The 17,549-nt window shown below is 40.1% G+C and overlaps 1 protein-coding gene across 1 annotated transcript in view; it reads left to right on the plus strand.

Annotated features, from left to right (window-relative positions):
• The window catches only part of LOC126259262 (mucin-12), a 310,106-nt gene that overhangs the window by 283,413 nt on the left and 9,144 nt on the right, over window positions 1–17,549 (plus strand). The window contains exon 12 of the mRNA XM_049955895.1: window positions 2,674–2,847. Coding sequence (XP_049811852.1) covers window positions 2,674–2,847 — 174 coding nt within the window. The remainder of the gene's footprint in view (window positions 1–2,673; window positions 2,848–17,549) is intronic.

The raw sequence follows: 17,549 nt of genomic DNA on the forward strand, positions 1-17,549 counted from the left end.
GTGTGTCTATCGACCTGCCAGCGCTTTCGTTCGGTAAGTCACATCATCTTTGTTTTTAGAATTAAAATAGTTTTGAATATAAGCAGAACCATTGCAGATATCATGTAATGATTCTGACGTGCCCACTACTTTTAAGTACAAGTTAGCATATTATGCTTCAATTGCTCAATGTTGCAGTGCAAAGTATTAGTTATGGTGTCATTCTATGTACTACAATAGCTGCATATTGGGTGCTGGATTAATTATTGTAGGAGACTCACGGTTGATCACAATAAAGTAAAGAGGGCCCAAGGGAAAGTCATGAATCACTTGATGGAGAATTTCATGATTGATGCAGGATAGGCAAGATTGAATGTATCTTCTTTGATGGATGCCAAGATTCCACTGAAGTTATGTTACAAGCAGGTAACTCAAGTTTTCCAAGTGTTATGAAAGAAGAGCATTACACTGTTTGCAGTCAGCCAGGTGCAAGGTATATTTGCCATTTTACTCCAGAGAATGACTTAATGACAGGGAAAACTGCTCAAGATATTGATAACCATCTTGTCGATTTTTTAAAGAAAAACAGCATTGGTAGAAGTTTGCAGACTAATGGAGTTGACTGAATGAATTTTAACACTGATTGGGAAGGAATAGTCAAGCATAGGGTTGAGACAAGGCTGAATCGTAAACTCGTCTGGTTGGTTGACAAATGAGTATCTTTGGGCCACTTGATCAGACAGTTGAATGGGAAAACTTTGTCTAGCAGTAAGTGGAGTGGTAAGTTTGGCACATGCTTGATAATGCAACAGAACTTGAAATCAGTTCGTCGTTTCTTAGTATTTCCATTCCAGAGCTTCTGGTTCCAATGAGTGACACTGTTATCAAAGACCTCTCTATCTGCCAGGCTTTTGATTACAGGATAACTCAGGCGATAAGGGCAGGTGCATTTCCAACTTATACGGCAGTATTAGAAATTGGTCCAGCAAGCTACTCTTGGTGGTTAACCACTGCAAATAGGATTTGTCTAATATGGCTTTGAAAACATGGCCTTAAAGGCAACAACTTGATGGCGTTACAACTACTTGTGGAATACATTTTTGCTGTTTACTATCCCTGTTGGTTTACTATCAAATCAAAATTCTCTTGGATTGAAGAATCCCACCACATTCTTTATCAACTGGAGTTGCTAAAATCACAGAAGAAAACAGTAGTGGATATTGTTTTGCCAACAATGTAATGTTCATTGTGGTTCACATTTAGTGAAATGGTGATTCAGCCTCTCTTATGCACAGAAGACCAAGAAGAAAGGAAAGCAGAGTTCCAGAAGGTAACTGAATTGAGGAATGAAGATGATGATACACCAGTAGACCTATCTGTTCACCCTAGGAAGACATCTACAGTAAATCCGTATGCAGCCTCATTTTTGGAACTGATAAACTGGTCAGAAAAAGTATGGTGAACCATCACTTACTTGTAAAATCTAAACATCAGAAATATGAAAGCTTATTTAAGAGTCAGTGGAAGTTCAAAACTAGCCATGTAATGGACAGTCCATAGAGAGAGGTGGTGTGAAACAAGGACCAAAGGGTTCTGGCAAAGTGTGTACTCCTGAGAAACAAGGCAGACATATTAGAGGCCAGAAAGCATGCAGAAGAACGATTTTTAGGAGAGGCAGGATTTGATTGAAGCTTTTTACATTTTTTACAATGTGTTTTTGGTGTATAAAAGAATATAAAGAAAATTGTTAGCATTAAACCACTTTTTGACCAAATTTTTCTTTACTTTATGTTAATTTATGCCCTTTTGTTGGAAAGTTACACGTACATTATAATCAAGCGCAAATTTACCGAGCTAAATGTGTATCAATAAAGAAAAACCTTTCAAATTAGGATGCTAAAGATCAAAAGGCATAGTTTTGAACCCCATCATTCACAAAAATCATGAAATTTTATTTGTGCTGACTAAAATCACAATTCCTATTGTAATATGTCTTCCTCTACGGCTTTAAACTCCAGTCAGTGGATATATAGGTATATGTAGGGCGTATGGTGTAGACATTTCTGATGACACATTTTAATGAAGTACAAATTGTATTCTGGTGAGAAGGCAACTTTAAATTTAAAGTGATATCCCTTATTTTTGTTTATTTGTGTGTTTATCATAACAACAAATGCTGCATGATAATTTCATTATTATTATTATTATTATTATTATTATTGAAGTTGAGAGTTTAAACCCGATTGACCAGAACATCAATATCTGCAGGAATTCATATTGCAGCTGCCATTGGGAGGCTAATGAGATTAGACACAGCAAGAAAAGATTGTATTCCTCTTAATGGGGATGGAACCTTGATGATGTGTGATGCAGTTCTTTGCCTTGAAATCTGATAAATTCTCTTTTTAGAAATGGATTGACAGGTGTTTGTGGGAAAGAGTACTAACCTACTGCTCCTTAAAAGTGATTAACACATTTTGTGAAAGTCTTGCTGACATTGCACATGACATTTAAAGTATAGCAGCAATCGTCATACATCTTTGTGAAGGAACATAAACAAGTTTTATTGAAAGAATCTACAATATGATTAATCAAATTTAAGAGACGACACTTACAGTCACATTGTTTTACTTTTTATTGTAATACTGGTATCATACCACATCATGTTAGGTCAAATAATTTTTTTTCTTTTAGGATATTAACAAGTGGCTAGATGACACACCACGATTCTCTGAATTTTCATCTGCAAGTAATTCCCCATCATATTTCATGAACACTGGAACAGAAGAATATGATGGGTCAACTCGTGTGGATGAACATAAAAATAGTTCTAAATCACATGAGAAAGCTTTCCGTAAGGAGCAAAAGGTAAATAATATTTTTCTTGTACTTTTGTATGTACTTTGTATTTTATGATTTAATGAATTTTTCTACATTTGTAATGAATGACAAGGAGCTGCCACTTACAAGTATTTTTTTGTTGTTATTGATGCACAAGCAGCATCGGCTCTTACATGAACATCACTTATTCAACATTGCAATGGCATTCTTGAGTTGCTAAAGCAGTTCAGTACAGCCAAGAGTACCTGGTGATGGTAAGGTAATAATTAGGCACATCATGAACCTTTAATTACTTCACCAATGACTAGCTGCAAACTGTAATGCTACCCAGCATTTGGTGTCTATCAGGTGTTTATGTAAAAGCCAAAATATCATAGTTGACTGGCTCATTCTCATGTTGTCTGAGAGATGATCCAGTGTTTGGTACCATTTAATGAGTTAATGCACTCCTGATTTTTCAGGTTAATGGGAGGGGGGGGGGGGGGGGCTGCATAGATAATCGAAAAAGGCAAGATTTTTTCAAACATATATTCAGGGTGATGTTAGCTCTTTTTTTTATGCCCAAATAAACCTTAAACCAGATAATACGCACACGAAGAATTGAAAATACACTTATATTGTGCTATTTTAGTTTTAAGTCTAGGCAGCTAGTTTGGCAAGAAGAAAATCATGATTCTAACAAATACTTCACTTTATTGCCATCACGACTGCACTCCTGGACTGCTCTCAGTGAAAACACCATGAGCAGCATGTGCCCAGTCAACTCCAAATGCATTGCTTGTACCACACTTATAATAAAGAAAGTATTTCCCAACAAACTTATAATTTCACATATTCTTGCCTTTGAAGATATTTTTAATGCTAAAATTAATTGTTATTACAGTGCAATTATTCTATTCAACTACTAGGCCAAAATACTCCACAGTGTGTGTCACATGTACACAATCATGCCCACAATACTAAGGACTCAGAACTATCTGTGTAGACAACTAAAATGTGCAAGTAATGTTTCTGAGATGTTCAGTCTATTGGAATGTCATATGCTGGATTTTAAAGATATTACTGCAATGTTATAATGCCCATAAAGACATCAGACATCATCAGCATTAATAAAACATGAACATTTGTTTTTAATAAGCTGAAGAACAAAAATTTTATAATTCGCTTGCGAAAATTAAAAAATTACGAGAAGAGAGAATGACTGATCGGAACTTACCTTCAGGAGATGCAATTCTAAGTACTGCTGATAGAAGCATATAAAAATACATTTTCCTAGCTTTCATAACTACTTGTGTCATTCTCAGGGTGGAAAGATGGATAGATTGAGAAAGGTTGAAAAGGAGTTCACTCAGACTCCGGGATAAGAGGAGCCTAACTATTCTACATCTATACCTTGCAAACCACTGTGAAGTGAATGTCATTGTGTCGGTTTTTCGGTTTTCCTACCATTCCGTTTGTGTATGGAGCACAGGAAGAATGATTGTTTAAATGCCTCTGCATGCACTGTAATTAATCTAATCTTGTCCTCACGATCCTTAGAGGGTTGTAGTATATTCATAGAATCATCAATTAAAGCCAATTCTTGAGTCTTTGTGAGTAGGCTTTCTCAGGATAGTTTACGCCTGTTGTAAGAGTCTGCCAGTTCAGTTTCTTCAGCATCTCTGTGACACCCTCACACGGGTCATAGAAACCTGTAACCATTCATGCTGCCCTTCTCTGTATACCTAAAATACCTCTGTTAGTCCTATTTGGTACAGGTCCCACACACTTGAGTAATATTCTAGAATGGGTCATGCAAGTGATTTGTAACCAGTCTCCTTTGCAGAATGATTGCATCTCCCCAGTTTCCTACCAATAAACTGAAGTCTACCACCTGTTTTACCCATGACTGAGCCTATGTGATCTTTGTATTTCATATTCTTGCAAAGTGTTACACATAGGTATTTGTATAAGGTGGCCAATACCAATGGCGGTCCATTGATATTATAGTCATAGGTCATAGTATCCTTTGTATTTTTCATTTTTGAAATGTACAGTTTTACATTTTAGGACATCTAAAGCAAGTTGCACCACTTTGAAACCTTATCAAGATACACCAGAATACTTACGCAGCTGCTTTCAGACACTCCTTCATTATAGGTAAATTCGGGAGGACGACGGTTCAATCCCGTGTCCGGCCATCCTGATTTAGGTTTTCCGTGATTTCCCTAGATCACTTCAGGCAAATGCCGGGATGGTTCCTTCGAAAGGGCACAGCCGATTTCCTTCACATCTGCATCTACATTTATACTCCGCAAGCCACCCAACGGTGTGTGGCGGAGGGCACTTTACGTGCCACTGTCATTACCTCCCTTTCCTGTTCCAGTCGCATGTGGTTCGCGGGAAGAACGACTGTCTGAAAGCCTCCGTGCGCGCTCTAATCTCTCTAATTTTACATTCGTGATCTCCTCGGGAGGTATAAGTAGGGGGAAGCAATATATTCGATACCTCATCCAGAAACGCACCCTCTCGAAACCTGGCGAGCAAGCTACACCGCGATGCAGAGCACCTCTCTTGCAGAGTCTGCCACTTGAGTTTATTAAACATCTCCGTAACGCTATCACGGTTACCAAATAACCCTGTGACGAAACGTGCCGCTCTTCTTTGGATCTTCTCTACCTCCTCCGTCAACCCGATCTGGTACGGATCCCACACTGATGAGCAATACTCAAGTATAGGTCGAACGAGTGTTTTGTAAGTCACCTCCTTTGTTGATGGACTACATTTTCTAAGCACTCTCCCAATGAATCTCAACCTGGTACCCGCCTTACCAACAATTAATTTTATATGATCATTCCACTTCAAATCGTTCCGCACGCATACTCCCAGATATTTTACAGAAGTAACTGCTACCAGTGTTTGTTCCGCTATCATATAATCATACAATAAAGGATCCTTCTTTCTGTGTATTCGCAATACATTACATTTGTCTATGTTAAGGGACAGTTGGCACTCCCTGCACCAAGTGCCTATCCGCTGCAGATCTTCCTGCATTTCGCTACAATTTTCTAATGCTGCAACTTCTCTGTATACTACAGCATCATCCGCGAAAAGCCGCATGGAACTTCCCCATCCTTCCCTAATCTGAGCTTGTGCTCCGTCTCTAATGACCTCGTTGTCGACGGGACGTTAAACACTAATCTCCTCCTCCTCATTATAGGTAACTGCATAATCTGCGAAAAGTCTGCAAGGCCATTATATACTACAGGAACAGCAAGGGTCCCAACACACTTTCCTGGAGTACACCTGAAGTTACTTCTATATTTGACAATGAATGTCCATGCAGGATAACATGCTGTGTCCTCTCTACCAGAAAATGCTCAATCCTGTCACAAATTTCGCTTGATACCCCATATGACCATCTTTTCGACAATAAGTGCAGATGTGGTTCTGAGTCAAATGCTCTTCGGAAATCAAGAAATACTACATCTACCTGACTGCCTTGATCTAGAGCTTTCATTGTGTCATATGAGAAAATTATGAATTGGGTTACTCATTATCAATGTATTTGGAATCCAACAATATTGTGAAAAGGAAAGTTGCTAATCACCATATAGCAGTGATGCTGAGTCGCGGAGAGGCACAACAAAGAGACTGTCACAAATGTAGCTTTCGGCCAATAAGGCCTTTGTCAAAATTAGATGACACACACACACACACACACGACTGCAGTCTCAGGCAACTGAGGCCACACTGCTGCTGGAATCCAAGCTGGTTGACTTGGAGGAGGTCATTCTGTTCAAAATAGCTCGTTATGTTTGAGCCTAGAATATGTTCTAAGAATCTGCAACAAATTGACATCAAGGATATTGGGTGGTAGTTTTGTTGCATCCTTTTGGATGTTACATTTATACTTCTGAGTCCCACAGCTGTTGTTGTCTGATCTGGATGGACAGTCACTATAACCTTTAAAAATAAAAAAATAAACCAACCGTGTGTGCACTCCACAGTCAACTACCTGTGTAGCAGCTTCTGATGTGTAGTGCACACCTGACCCATTTAGGTAGATCCTGACCCATTTAGGTAGATGCTCCTATGGAGCAAGCGCAGGGAATCGCAACCTAGCTTTTCACAGAACTGTCAAAGTCTCTGGTTCAGTCCTTCCACTCGAATCAGAATGAGGGTCCCATGATCAGTTCTGGAGACTATGCTGCAAATTTTGAGCTTCGTTGAAACTCCATGCATGAGGCTGCTGTTCTCAGACTCTCTGCCAGTCACTGGAGTGACCCAAGTGTGACCTCAGAACCCAGATGAAATGCATCATCTGTACCAAAGACTGCCTTAATCTGCAGGAATGGCCTCTTCAAAATGTTGAATGAATCCTTCAGGTATACACACTGAACGCCATTGGCAGCTGCATGCATGCATGAATGTGTATTCTGTTAACTTTTGGATTCATCCAAAACTTAGTCATATTCTCAGTCTTGCTTATGCGCCTGTAAATGATTCAACTGTATGAGGAGTTACTACCTTCACTCATTCCAGTATTTATTTTCAGATTCTAAATTCTCAGAAGAGATTTATTTTGATAAGTTTGGTATAAATATCAGAAAGCTGTACTTTTGCTATGCTGCTGACAGTTTTAAGTCAGTGGCAGTTTAATAGCACTATTTAATTGTGTTGTGTACAAAATTGTGCAGTAGAATATGGGACAGGTCAAAGATATGTAGCCACAACATTGTTTCATGAAGATATATTACATATTATTCATAATTGTGAAAGACCAAGTGTGATTAATTATGCACATGGCTAAAGTTCATTAATGGAAAATAGGCTGTATTTCTAATAAAATAAGGTAGTTTTGAAAGATAATAAAGTATGTAATATAATTTATGAGGTAAATTCAAGAAAGTATTGTATGCTGTAGAAGGAGTGCTATGTTAGAAGTGCTCTTAAAGACATTTTTTAAAAAAATGTCACTCCTGGAATATGTCATAATTCTTTTGGAAGATAATTGCACAGTTTCATTCCCATACACTTAACACTATTAATAGACAGTTTAGAAGAACTGATTTTGTTCTTGTACAGTGCATTTATGTTCTAGTTTATAAAATGAGAGCAGTTCAAATATGGGTAATATTATTAAAAGGATAGATTGCTGCTCCCCCCCCCCCCCCCCCCATGAACCATGGACCTTGCCGTTGGTAGGGAGGCTTGCGTGCCTCAGCGATACAGATAGCCGTACCATAGGTACAACCACAATGGATGGGTATCTGTTGAGAGGCCAGACAAACGTGTGGTTCCTGAAGAGGGGCAGCAGCCTTTTCAGTAGTTGCAAGGGCAACAGTCTGGATGATTGACTGATCTGGCCTTGTAACAATAACCAAACAGCCCTGCTGTGCTGGTACTGCGAACGGCTGAAAGCAAGGGGAAACTACGGCCGTAATTTTTCCCAAGGGCATGCAGCTTTACTGTATGATTAAATGATGATGGCGTCCTCTTGGGTAAAATATTCCGGAGGTAAAATAGTCCCCCATTCGGATCTCCGGGCGGGGACTACTCAAGAGGATGTCGTTATCAGAAGAAATAAAACTGGCGTTCTACGGATCGAAGCGTGGAATGTCAGATCCCTTAATCGGGCAGGTAGGTTAGAAAATTTGAAAAGGGAAATGGATAGGTTAAAGTTAGATATAGTGGGAATTAGTGAAGTTCGGTGGCAGGAGGAACAAGACTTCTGGTCAGGTGACTACAGGGTTATAAACACAAAGTTAAATAGGGGTAATGCAGGAGTAGGTTTAATAATGAATAGGAACGCGGGTAAGCTACTACAAACAGCATAGTGAACGCATTATTGTGGCCAAGATAGATACGAAGCCCACACCTACTACAGTAATACAAGTTTATATGCCAACTAGCTCTGCAGATGACAAAGAAATTAAAGAAATGTATGATGAAATAAAAGAAATTATTCAGATAGTGAAGGGAGACGAAAATTTAATACTCATGGGTGACTGGAATTCGAGTGTAGGAAAAGGGAGAGAAGGAAACGTAGTAGGTGAATATGGATTGGGGCTACGAAATGAAAGAGGAAGCCGCCTGGTAGAATTTTGCACAGAGCATAACTTAATCATAGCTAACACTTGGTTTAAGAATCATGATAGAAGGTTGTATACATGGAAGAACCCTGGAGATACTAAAAGGTATCAGATAGATTATATAATGGTAAGACAGAGATTTAGGAACCAGGTTTTAAATTGTAAGACATTTCCAGGGGCAGATGTGGACTCTGACCACAATCTATTGGTTATGACCTGTAGATTAAAACTGAAGAAACTGCAAAAAGGTGGGAATTTAAGGAGATGGGACCTGGATAAACTGAAAGAACCAGAGGTTGTACAGAGTTTCAGGGAGAGCATAAGGGAACAATTGACAGGAATGGGGGAAAGAAATACAGTAGAAGAAGAATGGGTAGCTCTAAGGGATGAAGTAGTGAAGGCAGCAGAGGATCAAGTAGGTAAAAAGATGAGGGCTAGTAGAAATCCTTGGGTAACAGAAGAAATATTGAATTTAATTGATGAAAGGAGAAAATATAAAAATGCAGTAAATGAAGTAGGCAAAAAGGAATACAAACGTCTCAAAAATGAGATCGACAGGAAGTGCAAAATGGCTAAGCAGGGATGGCTAGAGGACAAATGTAAGGATGTAGAGGCTTATCTCACTAGGGGTTAGATACTGCCTACATGAAAATTAAAGAGACCTTTGGAGAAAACAGAACCACTTGTATGAATATCAAGAGCGCAGATGGAAACCCAGTTCTAAGCAAAGAAGGGAAAGCAGAAAGGTGGAAGGAGTATATAGAGGGTCTATACAAGGGTGATGTACTTAAGGACAATATTATGGAAATGGAAGAGGAGGTAGATGAAGATGAAATGGGAGATACGATACTGTGTGAAGAGTTTGACAGAGCACTGAAAGACCTGAGTCGAAACAAGGCCCCGGCAGTAGACAACATTCCATTGGAACTACTGACGGCCTTGGGAGAGCCTGTCCTGACAAAACTCTACCATCTGGTGAGCAATATGTATGAAACAGGCGAAATACCCTCAGACTTCAAGAAGAATATAATAATTCCAATCCCAAAGAAAGCAGGTGTTGACAGATGTGAGAATTACCGAACAATCAGTTTAATGAGCCACAGCTGCAAAATACTAACACGAATTCTTTACAGACAAATGGAAAAACTAGTAGAAGCCCCTCGAGGAAGATCAGTTTGGATTCTGTAGAAATACTGGAACACATGAGGCAATACTGACCTTACGACTTATCTTAGAAGAAAGATTAAGGAAAGGCAAACTTACGTTTCTAGCATTTGTAGACTTAGAGAAAGCTTTTGACAATGTTGACTGGAATACTCCCTTTCAAATTCTAAAGGTGGCAGGGGTAAAACACAGGGAGTGAAGGGCTATTTACAATTTGTACAGAAAACAGATGGCAGTTATAAGAGTCGAGGGACATGAAGGGGAAGCAGTGGTTGGGAAGGGAGTAAGACAGGGTTGTAGCCTCTCCCCGATGTTATTCAATCTGTATATTGAGCAAGCAGTAAAGGAAACAAAAGAAAAATTCGGAGTAGGTATTAAAATCCATGGAGAAGAAATAAAAACTTTGAGGTTCGCCGATGACATTGTAATTCTGTCAGAGACAGCAAAGGACTTGGAAGAGCAGTTGAACGGAATGGATGGTGTCTTGAAGGGAGGATATAAGATGAACATCAACAAAAGCAAAACGAGGATAATGGAATGTAGTCGAATTAAGTCGGGTGATGTTGAGGGTATTAGATTAGGAAATGAGACACTTAAAGTAGTAAAGGAGTTTTGCTATTTGGGGAGCAAAATAACTGATGATGGTCGAAGAAGAGAGGATATAAAATGTAGACTGGCAATGGCAAGGAAAGCGTTTCTGAAGAAGAGAAATTTGTTAACATGGAGTATAGATTTAAGTGTCAGGAAGTCATTTCTGAAAGTATTTGTATGGAGTGTAGCCATGTATGGAAGTGAAACATGGACGGTAAATAGTTTGGACAAGAAGAGAATAGAAGCTTTCGAAATGTGGTGCTACAGAAGAATGCTGAAGATTAGATGGGTAGATCACGTAACTAATGAGGAGGTACTGAATAGGATTGGGGAGAAGAGGAGTTTGTGGCACAACTTTACCAGAAGAAGGGTTCGGTTGGTAGGACATGTTCTGAGGCATCAAGGGATCACCAATTTAGTATTGGAGGGCAGCGTGGAGGGTAAAAATCGTAGGGGGAGACCAAGAGATGAATACACTAAGCAGATTCAGAAGGATGTAGGTTGCAGTAGGTACTGGGAGATGAAGAAGCTTGCACAGGATAGAGTAGCATGGAGAGCTGCATCAAACCAGTCTCAGGACTGAAGACCACAACAACAACAACAGATTGGAGACAGTCACAACAAAAAGACTGCTAAACAAGTAAGCTTTCGACCAGTAGGCCACCTTCTGGAGCAGACATTCTTGCAAATAGAACACACACACACACACACACACACACACACACACACACACACACACACACACACACACACACACACACACACACAACCACTGTATCTGGCTGCCAAGGACAGATTGCAAGCAACTGTGTGTGATGAGTGAAGCAGTCTGGGGGTGGGGGTAAGGAGGAGGCTTGGCCAGGGAGAGGGAGGGATAGTAGGTTAGGGGTGGGGGTGGGGGGCCCTATAAACTGCTGCTTGGGGACCATACAGATATGAGATGGGGAGAGGGTAGGGTAGGTATGTGCGGTCGAGCGGTTAGGCAGTGGGGAGGTAAAAGGTAATGGAAAAAGAGAGAAGTAAAAACACTCTGGATGCATTGGTGGAATAGAAGGCTATGTAGTGCTGGAGTGGGGAAAGAGAAAGGGATGTAGGACAGTGACTAATGAAAGCTGAGGTCAGAGGATTACGTGAAAGTAGTATATATCGCAGGGAGAGTTGCCACCTGCGTAATTCAGAAAAGCTTGTGTTGGTAAGAAATATCCAGATGGCGAAGTAGCACCCACGACTGGAGCAACTGAATCACATTTTCTGCCAGGATTTTGACTACCTTTCACTGTACCTTGAAATGAGGAAAGTCCTACCCACTACCCTTCCCACTCCTCCCACAGCAGTATTCCGGTGCCCACTGTACCATCTAATCCTGTCCTGTCACAAGCATCACATACCCATCAATGGCAGGGCTACCTGGGAAAGCCGTCATGTGATATACAAGCTAAGACACAACCACTATGCTGTGTTCTATGTGGGCATGACAACCAACAAACTGTCTGTTCGCATAAATGGCCACTGACAAACTATGGCCAAGAAACAGCTCGTTCGCCCAGTTGCTGAGCAAGCTGCCCAACACAATGTTCTTCACTTCATTGATGTTTTCACTGCCTGTGCCATCTGCATCCTCCTTACCAACATAAGCTTTTCTGAGTTGTGCAGGTCAGAACTCTCCTTGAAATATATACTATGTTCCCATAACCCATCTGGCCTTATCCATCATTATTTACTGCCCTTCTTCCCCTTCCCTGTTTCCAATCCAGTACTACACAGCTTTCTGCTCCCTTTCCCCTCCCCCTTACCCCTGCCATCCATCTAACCTTCTGATTGCACCTGTCTGCTATGCTTCCCCCCATCTCATCCCTTTATGCTCCCACAAGCACACCTGTTCTCCCTCCCCTTCCTTGCTCCAGCCTCCTCCTTACCCTCACCGCTCAGACTGCTTCTCCTGTCGTGCACAGTTGCAAATCGTCTGTTCTCAGCAGCCAGAGACAGTGGTCGTATTTGAGCTGTGTTTGCACACGTGTGCATGTGCGCACCCACATGCAAGGTGTGTGTGTGTGTGTGTGTGTGTGTGTGTGTGTGTGTTGCCTACTGCAGAGGAAAGCCTTTTGTCCAAAAGCTTACTCATTTAGCAGTCTTTTTGTTGTGCCTGTCTGCAACTCATCATCTCCGCTGTATGGTGAGTAGGAATCTGTCCTTTTTCATAATATTGTCATTATTCCATCCTGACTTTTTCATTGTGTGATAGAACTGTTCAGATATATGTTGACTAGGGAGAAGCAGTGAGTTTCGTTTTTGAAAGAATTGTTTACAGGTTTCTCCTTGCTGTTTTTACAGGATTGTTCTAATTGCTTCTCTTTCTCACTCTCCCTCCCCTACAGTTTAAATAATTTTACTGTTTCAGTATTAGGACCCCAAGAAATTATTCGAGCATAGTACTGAACGGAAAAGAGCATAATACATAATGTCATTGTGCTGGCATTTATCATCCTTCAGTGAGTGGAGCATAAACAGGCTTTACTTAGCTTGAGACTAATCATGTCAATGTGGTTTTTCCATGTGGATGTGTCCGTGATGTGGATCTTTAAAAATCATGTCTAATTGACAAATTCTACCTTGCTTCCATTTAGTGTTATTGTTGAAATATGTAGAGTTCTATCCCAAATGGAGGTAAGGAGTAAGCATATTTTTTGCATTGAGAATCAGTCTGTTTGATGCAACCCATGAGGCTAGTTGGACTGTATTTCTATCAGTTGTTAACTGGAGAGATTCATCTATATTTGAGATAAGGATGTTAGTATTGTCAGCGAACAGTAATGCCTTACTAGTTTATAGTGTAGAATGGAGTTTGTTTGTATAAAGTAGAAATCACAAGGGGTCAAAACTGTGCCCTGTGACACACTATGTTTTATGGCTTGTGTAGACAAGTACAGTACCTTTAGGATTTGTGACTGACTGACTTTGTTTATATGAATGTACTGTGCTAGTTCTTTGATGTTTCCCCTTATTCCATACAAATCCAACTTTTGCAAGAGTATGTTGTGGTTTAGCATGTCAGAAGCATTCATGAGCCCAAGAAAAATACCTATAGCTGGGCATTTCATGTCAACAAGATACAGAGTAGTAGCAAGGAGCTCATATATAGCATCAGCACACTGAGCAGAAGAGAGAATGTTATTTCTTCTAAGAAATAATTTTAGTTTGGTAGCCATTCATTTTCAGATGTTTAACTGAATACAGACGGCATTGGAACTATGGAACTAAACAGTGGCTGCTAGGTTCATCATTCAATCTTTCTTTATGTATGGTTAGGACTTTTCCTATTTTAACAATATTATGAAAAGGATAGATTGCTACTCACTGTAAAGATGACTAGAGAAATGAAAACACATTCACACGACCAAGCACACCTCACACTCGTGATCACTAACTCCGGCCAAACTGCAACAGAGTTGCATCGAATTCAACCAACAATCTGAAGCAGAGCGTGAAGTGGGAGGGATAGCATGGTACAGGTAAAGAACGAGGAAATGGCACTGCCTAATGGAGCATGCAGAGACTAGAGATGGCAGGACAGGGCTGACGGGCACAGCATTGGGAGGCTGTGAGGGAGGGAGAGGGAGGAGAAATATGGGGAGCAGAAAGGAAATTAGCAGAGAAGGATAAGAGACTGGTGGATGCACCAGGAGAGAACAGCACAAAATGCGAGTGAGGGTATATGAATTGTGAGGAAGTTAAAGAACAGGGGGTGGCAGAAAAGTGGGGTGGAGGGTGTGGGGACAGTAGGTTGAGGCCAGAATAATTTTCGGAGTGTAGAATGTGATTAAGAATAATTCTCATCTGTGCAGTTCAGAAAAGCCGGTGCTGGAGAGGCGGATCCTGATGGCCGATCCAGATGGCCCAGGTTGTGAATCAGCCATTGAAATCAAGTATGTTTTGTACAGCTACATGTTGCACCACAGGGTGGTCCACTTTGCCATTGGCCATAGTTTGCCATTGCCCATTCATCCTCATGGACACATGGTTGGTGATCATAACAATATAAAAAGCAGAACAATGATTGCAGCAGAGCTTGGATATGACATGGCTGCTTTCACAGGTGGCCTGACCTCTGATGGAGTGGAATAGTCCTGTGACAGGACTGGAATGGGGAGTGTTGGATGGCCGGATTGGTCAGCTCTTGCACCTGAGTCTTTATATAGGGCTACGATCCCTTTGGAAGGGGTTGGGATTGGGAGTGGGATAGGAATGGATTATGATGTGGAGGTTGAGTGAGTGACAGAACACCACTTTAGGAGGGATGGGAAGGATCATGGGTAAAAACTGATAAAACTCTGTCCAAACAGCCCTCAGGAGGCCCAACGTTACCTACGACTGCCATATCAGCCTCTTCTGATAGGTGTCAGTGGATGCAGATATGGAGGGGCAAGTGGTCAGCACACCATTGTCAGCTTTCGTGATGGGTGCCATTACTTCTCTATCAAGCAGCTATTCAATTGGCCTCATAAGGGCTGAGTGCACCCTGCTTGCAAACAGCGCTCGGCATACCCGGACAGTCATCCATCCAAGTGTTAGCTCATCCTGACAGCACTTAACTTCGGTGATCTGGCTTGTTACCACCATGCCAAGGCCTTTGGTAAGGATCTTGCATAGGATGTCCCTAATTTCAAGGCATTATGATAGATAATAAAGCCTTAATGAAGGATGTGGTTCAGTTGTTCCAGTACATTGTGGTATTGGGTTACAAAGGGGGCATGTGGTTCTCGGTGGTGGTGGTGGTGGGGGGGGGGGGGGGGAGGTTTGAGGTTATGCGGTGGTGTGGTATAGGGACTAGGTCTGCGGGTAGTATCTGTCAGTGAAGACCTTTGTAAGGGAGCTGCTATCACTGCAGATACGTCATACCTGAGTGGCCAGGCTGTATGGGAGGGACTTCTTGGTGTCAGCTGTTGAAACACAGTTTTAACAGGCCGCCTTGCTCTGTTTGCATGAACAATAGCAAAACCAACTAATATACAAAATATAGGCATTGAATAACAATGTGGCCATTTGCGTGATAATACAAAATGAACCAGTGGCTGTAAAAAAACAACATATGTTACTTAACTTTTGATCGTTTGGCTGTAGAACTGCTCTTTGGCAGATTGTCTAGTTCGATGATCTTGCTTCCTATGAGAGGAATGGGTTGTTGCTTTCATATACATACAGTGAAAAGTAAAAATGAAGCATGAACTGTGATTTCACTTCAGTTGTTTAAATTTCTGTTGATTCATTCACTTCATAGTACTCATAACACTTTGCATAATTCAACAAAAATGTTTACAAAACCAATATTCAATACAGCTCAACATGCCATTCCATCTTAACTGAACAATACTAGATTGCAGAGTCCAACCAGCTAAGCAGTCACACAACAACAACTCACAAAGACTCAGATAGACTGGTACTTGTTATGCACACAAATCGGCACGAGCTACAATACGTTAAGTTGCAGTATGGAGATGTATGTGTACGTCTCTTTACCTCTAAAGAACCTAATAAAATTTACTATTTCTTTTTAAATGTTTTCAGAAGAAATCCTATAAATAAGAAGAATGAGAATATTTTCAAATCATAATTACAATTTTATCTTTCTGAGCGACAATAAGAAACAACAAGTATTATATTTATAGTGGATCACAAGGGTCATTACTTTGACCTTGGTAGTATCGTAATCTACAATACTTCACAAAAAATGAGGTGTGTTGAGCAGTTCCATTACTATAGCCCACCAAGAATGTTGTACAACAAAATTCTGACACTAAAATAAGTTATGATTTGACAAATATAAAGTAAATTACTTTTATGTGTAAGGGTGCTTTATTTATATGAACCAAATGGCGATTGAAAGTTACTGTAAACACAGTTATGTGAAACAAACTTTTGTAGCATAAGAAAATGATTCAGTAACTAATACATGGTTACATTGAATGTTGAAGTTTTAAATAAAATTAAGTTCTTTCTATTTGGCATACAATGCCTAACTGTACTTCTTTCACTGATTTAGTGTTTGTAACAACAGATGTGTACAGATACATTCACAACTCCTTTTTCCATGGTTTAACATCACAATTTCGCAGCATATACTTCACAATATTCTGCCATGACTCACTGAAACACTATTGCTTCTGATATTCCATAACCTGCTAATACAAAACCACTACTGCTTGTTACTCCATGACGGATTGTATTGTACTGATTTACATAAATTAACAACAAAGATTTCCTAGCTTGCAATTCACAGATATTTGAATACAGTATTTACATCCGAAGATTTATGTACTGTATCAATATGATTGAAATTACAAAAATATTTACGTTTCATTAAAGCAATGATTATAGGAAACAGTAAATGTTATATTAATGATGTATCAAGAAGGTAAATACTTCAGCATTTGATCTATCGTAATCTCCGATACTTTGCCAAAAATGAGGTATGCTAAGCAGTTCCATTTAAATTGGTTACCACGCCAGGAATCGAACCTGGACCTGCTGGGTGAAAGCCAGCTATTCTAGCTTCTAGACCAAACGCTATTTTAACTTTTCATGGGAATATTGCACCTGAAAATGAAGCATTTCATACACAAGACTGTGGATTACTAATAAATTTGCTGCATCTCTGGAGAAGGAAGCAGGGGATCATGTCTCTCCTACCGATGAGTTCTTGATTGTGTAATTGAGTCATAGTTTGTCCCAAAATTGTCCTACTATTCAAAATAGGACAACAAATGTCTCGAACTTCTAGCTTCATATTTTCAAAAAAGGAAAAGAATACGGAATCCAAATTTGATTCATATACTTCACACTTTGGTTTATCATGAAGCATCTTTTTGTCCAATTGTCATATTCGTGTATTACAAAAAAGTTTAT

This window comes from Schistocerca nitens, chromosome 5, assembly GCF_023898315.1.
Source record: "Schistocerca nitens isolate TAMUIC-IGC-003100 chromosome 5, iqSchNite1.1, whole genome shotgun sequence".
NCBI lineage: Eukaryota > Metazoa > Arthropoda > Insecta > Orthoptera > Acrididae > Schistocerca > Schistocerca nitens.